This window comes from Rhinolophus hipposideros (genome assembly GCF_964194185.1).
Source record: "Rhinolophus hipposideros genome assembly, chromosome: 16".
Lineage (NCBI taxonomy): Eukaryota > Metazoa > Chordata > Mammalia > Chiroptera > Rhinolophidae > Rhinolophus > Rhinolophus hipposideros.
The window spans coordinates 8,766,118-8,778,750 of record NC_138062.1 but is presented as its reverse complement, the minus strand read 5'-3'; the positions used below and the strand labels follow the sequence as shown (position 1 = coordinate 8,778,750).

The following is a 12,633-nucleotide window of genomic DNA, read 5'->3' as shown; positions in this document are numbered from 1 at the left end:
TGTTAGATGCAAAGTTGATTCTTAAATTATTCTAATTTTTTGTTTCCTTGGGGGTAAACTAAATCACTCATTACATTTGGATTTGTTCTGGATTCTAGTTCCATATTTGAACATTTAATATTAAGTACATTAAATTTTAAGTTAACTTTTCTGATGGATTTCTTCACTTTTATTCATTATAAAAGGTCACTCTTTAGTACTAGTAATGCTTTTTGTCTTAAAGTCGACTGTGTAAGCGTCTGATATTAACATACAAACAACAGCTTCTTTTTGGTTACTTTTTTATTTGGTAAAAATATACATAACAAAATTCACCACAAGTGCACAGTTCTATAACATTAAGTACATTCATTGCTGTGTAACAGATACCCAAATTTTTTTTCATTCAGCAAAACAAACTTTATTAAACACCCATTTCCTCCTCCAACCATCAACCACCACTCTTCTTTGTTTCCATGAATTTAACTACTTTAGTACCTCATGTAAGTGGAATCATACTATATGTCCTTGTGACTTGCTTATTTCATTGAGCATGCTCTCAAATATCACCACTGACGTATATGACAGATTTCCTTCTTTTTAAGGTTGAATAATATTCCATTATATGTATACGTCAACATCATGTTTTGTTTATCCATTCATCTGATGATGGACATTTGGGCTGTTTCCATTTTTTGGCTGTTGTGAATACTGCTGCTATGAACATGGGTGTACAAACAGCTCTAGTTTTCTGAGGAACTCCCATATTGTTTTCCGTAGCAGCTATACCATTTTATGTTCCCTCCAACAATGCACAAGGGTACCAACTTCTCCACATTTTTTCCAACAACTATTATTTTCTGGTTTTGCCTTTTATTTTTAAAATAACCATCCTAATGAGTGTGAATTAATATCTCATTGCAATTGACTTACATTTCTCTAACGAGCAGTGATGTTGAATGTGCTTTCATGTCCTAAATAGTCATTTTTTTTAATTTGAAAAGTATTAAAAATTAAAGTCATCCTTATATGAAACTTATGTCATTCTTTTTTTTTAATTTATTGGGGTGACAATTGTTAGTAAAATTACATAGATTTCAGGTGTACAACTCTGTATGACATCATCTATAAATCCCATTGTGTGTTCACCACCCAGAGTCAGTTCTCCTTCCATCACCAAATATTTGATCCCCCTTACCCCCCTTACCCTCTGGTAACCACTAAACTATTGTCTGTGTCTGAGTTTTTGTTTCTCATTTGTTTGTCTTGTTCTTTTGTTGTTTTTGGTTTATATACCACATATCAATGAAATTATATAGTTGTCTTTTTCTTTCTGACTTATTTCACTTAGCGTTATACTCTCAAGATCCATCCATGTTGTCACAAATGTTCCTATACCATCTTTTCTTACCGTCAAACAGTATTCCATTGTGTACATATACCACAACTTCTTTATCCATTCACCTATCGAAGGACATTTTGGTTGTTTCCATGTCTTGGCCACTGTAAACAAAGTTACAATGAACACTGGAGCACACGTGTCTTTATGTATAAATGTTTTCAGATTTTTTGGGTAGATACCCAGGAGAGGGATTGCTGGGTTATATGGTAATTCTTAAACAGTCATTTGTATATTATCTCTGAAGAAATGTGTGAATTGTTTGCCCATTTTTTTAAAAAACAGAGTTATTTTTGTTGTTGAGGTGTTGGATTTCTTTACACAATTCAAGAATAGTGACCTCTTATCAGATGATACGCAAATATTTTCTTGTGCTTTATAGGCTGCCTTTTCATTCTGTTGATTGTGTCTATTAATACATACATGTTTTTCATTTTCATGTACTCCATTTTCATTATCCATTTTTGTTTTATGGCATGTGCTTTTGGTGTCAGAGCCAAGAAATAGCTGCCAAATCAGATGTCTTGAATCTTCATCTCTATGATTTCCTCTAGGACTTCTACAGTTTCAGGCCTTAGGTTTAATTTTTTTTTTCTTACATATAGTGTTAAGGGTCCAACTTCATTCTTTTGCATGTAGATGCTAGTTTCCCTATCACCATTTGTTGGTAAGATTGTCCTTTCCCCTTTGAGTGGTCTTGGCTCACATTAAAAATCATTCAACCTTAAAAAAAGTCAACTCAAGGGTTTATTTCTGGGCTCTCTATTCCATTCCCTTTGTCTATGTCTGTCTTTATGCCATGATCACATTGTTTTAATTATATAGTTTTATAATATGTTTTAAAATAAGAAGTATGAGATTTCTGACATTGTTCTTTTTAAAGATCATTTTTGGCTTTTTGGGTTCCCATGAGGCTTCTCATGAATTTTAGTATTGGTTTTCCGATTTCTGCACACAGACAAAAATGCCACTGGTATTTTGATAGAGATTGCACTGAATCTGTAGATCCCATTGGGTAGTATTGACTTCCTATTCACGTATACAGGACGTCTTTCTTTTTACTTTTTTTTTTAAACAGCTTCATTAAGATATAATCCACATATACTACAACGCACCTCAATGTACAATTCAGGTGTTTTTAGCATACACAGTTTTGCAATCATCACAATCAACAGTACAACATTTTCATCACTCCAAAAAGAAACACAGTACCAATTACCAATCACTCTTTCCTCCCTCCCAACCACCCACCCTCAAGCACCTCCCAACCACTACTCCCCCACAGGAAATCACCAATCTATTCTGTCTGAGCTGGATATTTCATATAAACAGAATCATACAATATGTGGTATTTTTTGACTGGCTTCCTTAACATATGAGGTCAGACAGTTATTTTCAAGAATTCATCCTAGAAAAAGTGCTACATACTTCACTGCTGAATATCACTATGGTCACCTTCAAGGTACTCCCCTTGGGAAGCTCTATACTCATACAAGTGCCTAGTCCACCTTTCAAAGCAATGTTGGAACTCTTTTTCTGGAATGGCCATCAGAGCTGTCATCATATTACCCTTAATGTCCTGAATGTCATCAAAATGTTTTCCTTTCAATATTTCTTTTATCTTCAGGTAAAGAAAGAAGTCACTGGAGGCCAGATCAGGTGAGTAGGGAGGGTGTTCCAATAGTTATTTGTTTACTGGCTAAAAACTCCCTCACAGACAGTGCCGTGTCAGCTGGTACATTGTTGTGATACAAGAGCCATGAATTGTTGGCAAAAAGTTCAGGTCATCTTTTTCACACAGCCTTTTTAGTACTTCCAAATAGTAAACTTGGTTACTGTTTGTCCAGTTGGTACAAATTCATAATGAATAATCCCTCTGATATCAAAAAAGGTTGGCAACATAGTTGCAACAAGTTCACGATCTTAATTGCCTAATACTCCATTATATGGTTAAACCACCTTTTATCTATTCAAGGATTACTTTTCTTACAATCAGTGAACCTACACTGACACATCATTATCAATAAAAATGCAGTTTACAGAAATTTCACTTTTGTTTTATGTCCCACAGGTTTTCATATATGTATAATAACCTGTATCCACCACGTTACTATCATACACAATAGTTTCACTGCCCTAAAAATCCTCTCTGTTCTGCCAATTCATCCCCTCCCTCCCGCAACCCATCAATCACTGATCTTTTTACTGTCTCCATAGTTTTCCATTTCCACAACGTTGAATAGTTGGAATCATACAGTCTGTACCCTTTTCAGATTGGATTTTCATTTAATAACATGCATTTAAGGCTTCTCCATGTCTTTTCATGGCTTGACAGCTCGTTTCATTTTAGCACTGTAGAATACTCCATTGTCTAGATGTACTACAGTTTATTTATGCACTCACCTACTGAAGGACATCTTAGTTGCTTCTGAGTTTTGGCAAATATGAATGAAGCCACTATAAACATCCATGTGTAGGTTTCTGTGTGGACACAAGTTTTTAGCTCCTTTGGGTAAGTACTAAGGAGGGCAATTACTAGGTCGTATGGTAGGAGTATGTTTAGTTTTGTAAGAACCTGCCTAAGTGTCTTCCAACATGGCTGTACCATTCTGCATTCCCACCAATGAAGGAAGAGTTCCTGTGTCTCCACATCCTCTCCAGTATTTGGTGTTGTCAGTGTTCTAGATTTTGGCCATTCTAATAGGTGTGTTGTGGTATCTCATTTTGATTTACATTTCCCTGATGACGTATGATGTATGGAGCATCTTTCTATTTGCTCATTTGCCATCTGTATTATCTTCTTTAAACTATCTGTTCAGATCTTTGGCTCATTTTTTTTTTAATTGCAGGTGCTTGTTTTCTTATTGCTGAGTTCTAAGGGTTCTTTGTTCATTTTGGATAACAGACCTTGATTTTATGTGTCTTTTGCAAATATATTCTCCCAGGCTGTGTCGTGTCTTCTCATCCTCTCAACATTGTCATTTGCAGAGCAAGTATTTTTCATTTTAATTAAATCCAGTTATCAGTTATCTCTTTCATGGATCATATCCTTGTTGTTGAATCTCCCTTCAACATTTTACCAAATGGTTTTAAGCAGTCACTGATGAGTATTCCTTATATCCCTGATTTCATTTGAGTTGCAATATACAGCAGGTCCTCAAATACTGTCATTTCATTCAACATAGTTGAATATATCTGCCTTCTGTATATTTTTTTTGGTGAGGTGTTTGTTGAGGTCTTTAGCCCATTTTTTAATGTTTTTCTTTTCTTTTTTATTTTAATTTTATTGGGGAATATTGGGGACCAGTGTGCTTCTCCAGGGCCCATCAGCTCCAAGTCCAGTCACTGTTTTTCAGTCTTTAGTTGCAGAGGGCGCAGCCCACCATCCCATAGTGGGAATCAAACCAGCAACCTTGTTGAGAGCTCACGCTCTAACCAACTGAGCCATCTGGCTGCCCCTAATCAGGTTGTTTTGATACTGTTGACTTTTAAGAGTTCTTTGTATATTTTGGATAACAGTCTCATGTGTCTTTCTGACATTCTGTGGCTTGTCTTCTCCGTTTCAAGTGTCATTTGCAGAGCAAAAATTTTTATTTTAATGAAAGCCAACTTACCAATTTTTTCCTTTATGAATTGTACTTTTGGTGTTGTATCCGAAGTCATCAGCCAACCCATATCCATCTAGATTTTCTCCTGTTATTTTGTAGGAGTTTTAAGTTTTGTGTTTTACCTTTAGTTTTGTGATCCATTTTGAGTAAATTTTTGTGAAAAAATGTAAGGTCTGTGTCTAGATATTTATTTATTTTTTTGGCATGTGGATGTCCAGTTGTTACATTACCCTTTGTTGAAAACATGGTATTTTCTCCATTGTATTACCTTTGATCCTTTGTCAAAGGTCAGTTTACTATATATTCGGCAGTCTATTTCTGGGCTGTTTGTTCCATGGATCTATTTGTCTATTTATTTATTTTTTTACCAATACCATACTGTCTTTGATCACTGTGGTTTTATAGTAACTCTCAAAGTTGGGTAGTATTAGTCCTCTTTTCTTCTCCTTCAATATTGTATTGGCTATTCTGGGTTTTTGTCTTTCCATATAAATTTTAGAATCAGTTGGTTGATATCTCAAAACAAATTCCTGGAATCTTGATTGGGATTGCAGTGAATCTACAGATCAAGTTGGGGAAAATTACAACACTGAGCATTCCTAAGTGAAACAGCTCTTTATTTAGTTCTTTGATTTCTTTCATCAGAATTTTAGTATTCTTCACATAGATCTTGTACATATTTTCTTAGGTTTATACCTCAGTATTTCATTTCTGGGAGAGGTAATGTAAACGGTATTGCTTTTATTGTCCTTTGTCTTTGTGGTGTATTTGAAGTACAAAATTTAAAAGTTTTGATTGTATTTATTTTTTCCTTTTGTTGCTTGTGCTATCACTGTCATCTAAGAAACTACTGTCAAATACAAAGTCATAAAGATTTTCTTCCTTGTTTTCTTGCAGAAATTCTATAGTTTTTGCTCCTATATTTAGGTGTCTGAGTCAATTTTTGTACATTGTAAGTCAGAGGGTCTCTGACTTACACTTTAGCATGTGGATATTTACTTGTGCCATGACTATTCTTTCCCTATTAAAAGGTTTAATGCGTTTCTGCCAAAAGTCAGTTGACCACAGACACAGGGTTTTATTTCTGGACTCTCAATTCTCTTCCATTGATCTGTATGTCTATCCTAAATACTAGGGCTAGTATATAAGTAAAGGTCAGTGCATGACTCCTTCCACTTTGTTCTTTTTCAAGATAGTCTGGTTATTCTGGGTTCCTTCTTGAATTTCCATATGAATTTCAGATCAGCTTGTCAATTTCTGCAAAGATGCCAGTTAGGATATTGACAGGGATTACACTGAACACGCAGATTGATTTTGGTTGGTTACTACTTTATGATACGTACTTTTTCTAATCTTTTCCTTTCAACCTTATTGCTTCTTTTTTTTCCTTTTTTTTGATGTGTTATATATAACAGAACTGGTTGTACTTACATACACTTTGATAATACTCATCTTTGCTATTTCAATATTTGAATTTAAATCTACCACCTTATTTTTGTGCTGGAGACCCCTTTCCCCTTTTTCTTGTCTTATTCCACATTTTCCCTTTCTCCTAGTTTAAGTTACTCCCTCTAATTTTATTTTTAAATAGTTATCTTTCAAACTGCAAAATGAAAACTTTAAAAACTTATTAATCTTCTTTCTAGACTAAAAAGTACCTTTAAATACTATTCATTTATTGTTCTCCTTCTGCATCTTTGGCACCTGGAATCACTTTTATTCTATCTTTGTAATTTCCCTTGATGGAGCTCTCTCACTGTATTTTACTCTCTTACTTGAAAGTATTTTTGCAAAGCAAAATACTTTTGCAAAGCAAAAATACTTGGTATAATAACACTATCATTCCATTGCTGCAGTCATCTGTTACTGGTGGGAAGTCAGCAGTGAGTTAGCTATCTACTCTTCCATCTTTGAAAGGAATATGCCTTTTATCCCTGGCTGCTCTACTCTGATACCTCTCCTCAGTTCAGAAAAGGTCCTACTTATTACCTCTTCACTTACTTTGCCCTTTCTTCTTCAACTCCAATTAAATGTCTACCATAGACCATGCTTATCACTCTATATTTCTCATTCCTCGCTTTTTACCTTTCTTTTTCAGAAAAAAACAAAGCTTTACAATAAAATTCATTAGATGTTACATTTTACAACTTGATTTGAAATGTACCAAATAATAGCAAAGACTATCTAGAATATCATTCCATACTCTTTTTCATATATTCTCTCTCTTTGCCTCTGATCTCTGAATAGTTTCTTGTAAACCATCTTCCAATTCACAGATTCTCTAATTATATCTAATTTGCTGTTGATTTTTTCAGTTAATTGACTTAAGTTTAACTGTTTTTACTTCCGTAAGTTATAGGAAGGTTATTCTTCAAAATTTCTTCTTCTCTGCACATATTTTTCACTTCTTTAGTAAGCATTGTTACTCCACATTCAGTTTAACGATTCTATCTAAATTATTTCATGGTGTGGTTTGGCTGTTACTTTTGCTCATTCTCACATGTGGTACCTTATTTTCTTGTTTGATTATTAATTGTGTGAGTTGCTGGCTTCTCTTATAAAATACTTTGAGTAAATTCTTTGAGATCAAGGATAAAGGTGAGTGTCTTCACAAAAAAGCTTCATTTGTTTCTGCTAGGTTTCTGGGAAATTAACGGGCCACAATCACTTCAAATTTATGACTCGCGGTTATTTTAGTCACTCAGAAAGTGTGAATTTGGGTGCATGATTAAAACTTGTAAGACATTTTTTCCCCCTCCTTATTCTACTCAGCACAACTAGGGAAATATTCTTCGTAGTCCCCTAGAACAGATGAGAAAGTAAGATCTCTTTCACTGAGGGTGTATTTCTTTTGGGTACCAATTTAATGGGAATATGACTTCTTTTGGAATCCCCAAATGTGGTTGTGCCCAATGTTTATGTCTTTTACCCCTATATTTTGGGAGGTTTTCGCAAACGTGAACTCCTCAAACTCCCCAAATTCCAAAATGGTCTCCAGGAAAAAATTGGTTTCAATATTTCACTTCTCTAAGGTTTTATTCTGGTAACAACTTACCTTGCAGATCCTTCACAGATTTTAAGTAGATGTTTCCTCATCTATTAAAGGGTCATTTTAGTTGTCTTCAGCAGTAAGGACATGCCAGAAATAGCCTATACTCAAACTCATTCTTTGGTGCAATTCAACATAGCTTCTGGATCTAGCAAAACTCCTTTACAAAGTCAGAAATGATCACCAAACTATCCTATCAATTTGGCATTCTTTTCGTTTATATCTAACTTGATCTGTTCTGTTTCAGACACATCTGAGTATTCTCTCCTCTTGAAGTCAGTTCTTGATTTCCACAACACCACTTTCCTATACAACTCCAAATGATCATTCCTCAAGGCTCAGATCTAGGTCTTCCCATTCCTGTATTTCCTCTGCTACCTTAAATTACCAATGTCCATCTCCTGGACCACTTTTACAGCCTCCTGATTGGTTTTCTTCTGCCACTCTTCTCCCCATCAAATCCATTCACTGCCATACTAACCAAAGTGATTTTAAAAACAAAAATTAGATCATGTCCCATTGCCTGTGTAAAACCCTTCAAGGTACTGAATTTGGACTTTAGATAAATTCCAAACTATTTAACATGGCCCATAAAACCTTATCATCAGACTCCTGCCTATATATCCATATCTTTCCTTTTATATAATACTGTAAGTTCACTCTTTTTTTCAGTTCCTCAAATATACCAAATTCTTTCCCACATGAGATCCTTGACACTTGCTCTTCCCTATTCCTTGAGTATGATTTATCCGCTCTCTGCATGGTTCAGTCTTACTTACACTTCAGATCTCACTGTATTTGTGACTTTTTCACAGGCATTTCCTGACAACACAATCCAAAAACATCTTGTTCTTTTCCTTTAGAACATTTATCATACTTTGTGATTAAATACTTACTGTGGGTTTATTTTAATGTCTGCCTTGCCAATTATTTGTAAGAACCAGGCATGTAGAGACACTATTGTCATCTTCCAATTCCATGCCCAGGACTTTGCACAGTGTCTGGCACATAGTAGGAGTTTAATAAACATATATTAAATGATTGATTTCTCTCCCTTTAAGCAGACGCACAGGAAAAGTAAAATTCTAATCAGATACATGTTGAGTACAGAATTAGAAATAAGAGGAATAAGTTAGATGGTAGGAATGTACGTAGGGATTACGTTAAATAAGACATACGAATACACCCTAATGCTTACAGTCATACAGCCAAGACTACTTTCTCCTAATATTTAATTGATAAAATAGATGCTGGATTTTAATTAACTCAATTCACAGTTAATTATCGTCTATATTTTTAATTATTGTCTATATTTTTTAATTATCGTCTATATTTTTGTTAAAACAAATAAATAATCACTTACAAATAGCATGTTTCTCAAGGTGGTTTGAAAGTTCATTATTTGTAACTCTAGAAACATTTTCCCACAGAACCAATATTGTACACAGTGGTCAAATTACTTCAGTTAGTTCATAATGTTTAATTCGTAATTCATTTATCCATTTTTAGAAATATGAATTGAGTACTACTTCGTGCCAAGAACTGCTTTAACACTGGAGACACAATCGTGTACAAAGAAGACAAAAATTCCTATCTTCATAGACCTTATATCCATGTGATAAAAACAGAAAAGAAGTGCAATATACTTAATGATAGATGGTAAAGAACAAAGCATGGTAGAGGGATAGGGAATGGAGTGAAATTTTAACCTAGTATTAGTTATATTTAGTTCCATCTTTCTTTCTGTTCCAAAAAGGATTTAAGTTAGATACGATTTATGAAACTCAAGTATCACAAATAAAGTGACAATACTATACAAGGAAAGACTTTCAACCAATAAAACTACAAAAACACTTCCTATCTCACAGCAGGACACAGAACTTAGGTAGCTAAGTCATTGCTAAGCTACCATACCCTGAGGCAAGGTCTCCAAAAAATACTACAGAAGGTAAGAAGGTGAAATCATGATGGAAACTCCAGGAAGGAAAAAAAAAAAATGAAGAGCCAAAAAGGAAAGCATACTTCTTTTATTGATGACATGAACCCCAATGGACAGCCAGTCCCCTCTATTCAACCACTAGGTGCCCAGGTTTTCTTTCTACAACTGTACTACTGACCAAGATCTCTTTTATATGTGGCATATTATAGTTATATAACTTCCCCCTCATTATTCTATCCTCAAAAACAAGTATTTTGGGGGTTTTCTAATCAACTGAATAGCAGAAAAGGATCCCTTTTAATCCCTACTTGTACCATTAAAATTTGATCAAAAGAATGCAGACGGCCAGTAGACTACCCTGGCACTCTCATATTTTACCTTAGTAACTTGTAGGTACCAGGATGTGAGGTAAAATGCAAGAGTAAAAAAAAATTAGAACAAGGTTTCAAATAGCACCCTAACACTATAGTAATTACTGCGCAATGCGAAACAATCAGCCAGTTTAATGTTATACTTGTCCACAACCAGTTCCACTACCATAGAGCATGCACAAGCTTAGTTTATACTAAGGTTAGAAGGCTGGAAGGAGGCAACAAAAGTAACTCCACTCTGAAGCCCCACTCCTATAGCTGAAGTGATTGATTATCGCCAGGTAAGGAATGAGCATATAAACTAAGCCTGTCCATAACTTCAATTTTTATTTCTTCTTATGAGAAAGGACCTTATTATTTTCACCTCAAGAAAGCAAGGGTTATAGTCAGTGAGTGCTATTTTTTTTTGTAATTTAAGTATTTATTTCACTACCATTTTAATAAAATAATTTCTCAGTTTTTGACTATCAGATATGCTTCTGGAAATTTTTAAAATTAAGTGTAATTTATTTATATTAAAAATTTCATAAAATAAAACCTCAAGTTTTGGAAAATATAAGCAACAACATATAATCAAAACAAAGTATCAGCAGAAAGACACTGGCCAGAAACAATTACCTTTACAGCTTTGTGTGTGTTTTCATCTTCTTCCATCCACAGATCCTGTTCATAATAATATAAGCCATCATTGATAACCTTAGCAAGATCAGATGTAATTTTTGCCCGAGTCATGTGGTTTCCTGTTGGATCTCCTCCCGGATGTTTTCTCATATAAGGTGGTGTCTGAGTTACAATCAAAATCTTATTTAAATCCTGGTCATCAATCTCATAATCTGAATCGTTATCAGTCCAATCAATAAATGTGTTTTTTTGTCCTATTTGTTCCATCTCTTCATCAAATAAAAAATCAAGTTCTTCTTGTTCTTGTTCATCTGGTGGATACAGCTCATTTGATGCCTCTTCAGGTAGAGAAGCTGATTCCTAAATGAAAAAATTGGTATTTTACATAAATTTTCTTTCACTTTTAATATAAATGTCACATAACGATGTTACAAGTAATATCAAGTTTGTATTCTCAATGGCTAGTTTAGCAGCCAAATTGTAAAAGAATACAAAGTCACTATTATCCTGAAACAAAAAAGTAAAGTAATTGATAAACACTAAGTTTAACACTAAAGAAAAAAAAAGTTGAGTAACAAAAGAAAGACTACTTTAGAGTTAGAATGGTACTTATATTATAAATATGAAGACAAACCATTATTTTAAAATAGATGTTTAAACATGGAGACTTTATGGAGGAAAAATGTAGCTCTTGAAATAAATGAAATATGGTACAAATTTTTGTGAGTCCAGGACATTGTCCTCCCTAGTTGTCCAGGTTTGCCATGACAAATATAAAAATTAATCACGATCTTTAGAAAATCTTGTCTCAGAAAACTGCTTTAGGTTTTTAAAACGACCACAAGGGGGGAAAGAAAAACTCCTGTAACAATTAAGGATGCTACAGTTAACTACCATTGCTCATTAAAGTTACCTTTGATCAGGGTTTCTTTTTTTTTTTTTTTTTAGAAAACCCTTTTTTTTTTTTTTAAAGATTTTTTTGGGGAAGGGGAACAGGACTTTATTGGGGAACAGTGTGTACTTCCAGGCCTTTTTTCCAAGTCGAGTAGTTGTCCTTTCAGTCTTAGTTGTGGAGGCCGCAGCTCAGCTCCAGGTCCAGTTGTGGTTGCTGGTTGCAGGGGGCTTAGCTCGCCACCCATTCCGGGAGTTGAACTGGCAACCTTGTGGTTGAGAGCCCACTGGCCCATGTGGGAATCGAACCGGCAGCCTTCGGAGTTAGGAGCATGGAGCTCTAACCGTCTGAGCCACCGGGCCAGCCCTGATCAGGGTTTCTTAAACTCAGCACTACTGACATGTGGGGCTTGATAACTGGGGTGTGGGTATGTGTGCATGAGCGCGCATGCACGTCACGTGTGGGGGAAAGGGGTGTTCTCTGCACTGCCGGATGTTCCCTGGGCTCCAATCACAAGACGCAGTAGCACTCTCCTAGTTATAACAACCCAAAATGTCTCCAGACACAGCCAAATGCCCACTTGTGAGGCAAAACATCAGTATCCCTTGTACCCTTAGCGGAAAATAACTCTTAAATCCTCCATGCTTTGATCTTAGGGATAAAGAGCCCTGTTCCTCATAATCCTCATTCTCATAGCCTTCTTCATCTTTCCCACATCTAGGCCCAATTATTTTTAGTGACTTTTTCCTTACAGAACTTATTTCAATATTTGAAT

General features: G+C 35.0%; 1 protein-coding gene across 4 annotated transcripts in view; it reads right to left on the bottom strand.

Moving 5' to 3' along the window:
- The window catches only part of LARP1B (La ribonucleoprotein 1B), a 93,527-nt gene that overhangs the window by 41,607 nt on the left and 39,287 nt on the right, over positions 1-12,633 (bottom strand). For 2 of the 4 annotated variants that reach the window (XR_013995175.1, XM_081077178.1), the window contains exon 11: positions 10,964-11,326. Coding sequence is in view for 3 of the 4 variants with exons in the window: in XM_081077178.1 (XP_080933304.1) it covers positions 10,964-11,326 (363 nt within the window). In the remaining variant the exon portion in view is untranslated. Of the gene's footprint in view, positions 1-8,999; positions 11,327-12,633 lie in introns of those variants that run through there. The other 2 variants (XM_081077179.1, XM_081077180.1) reach the window with 1 other exon arrangement.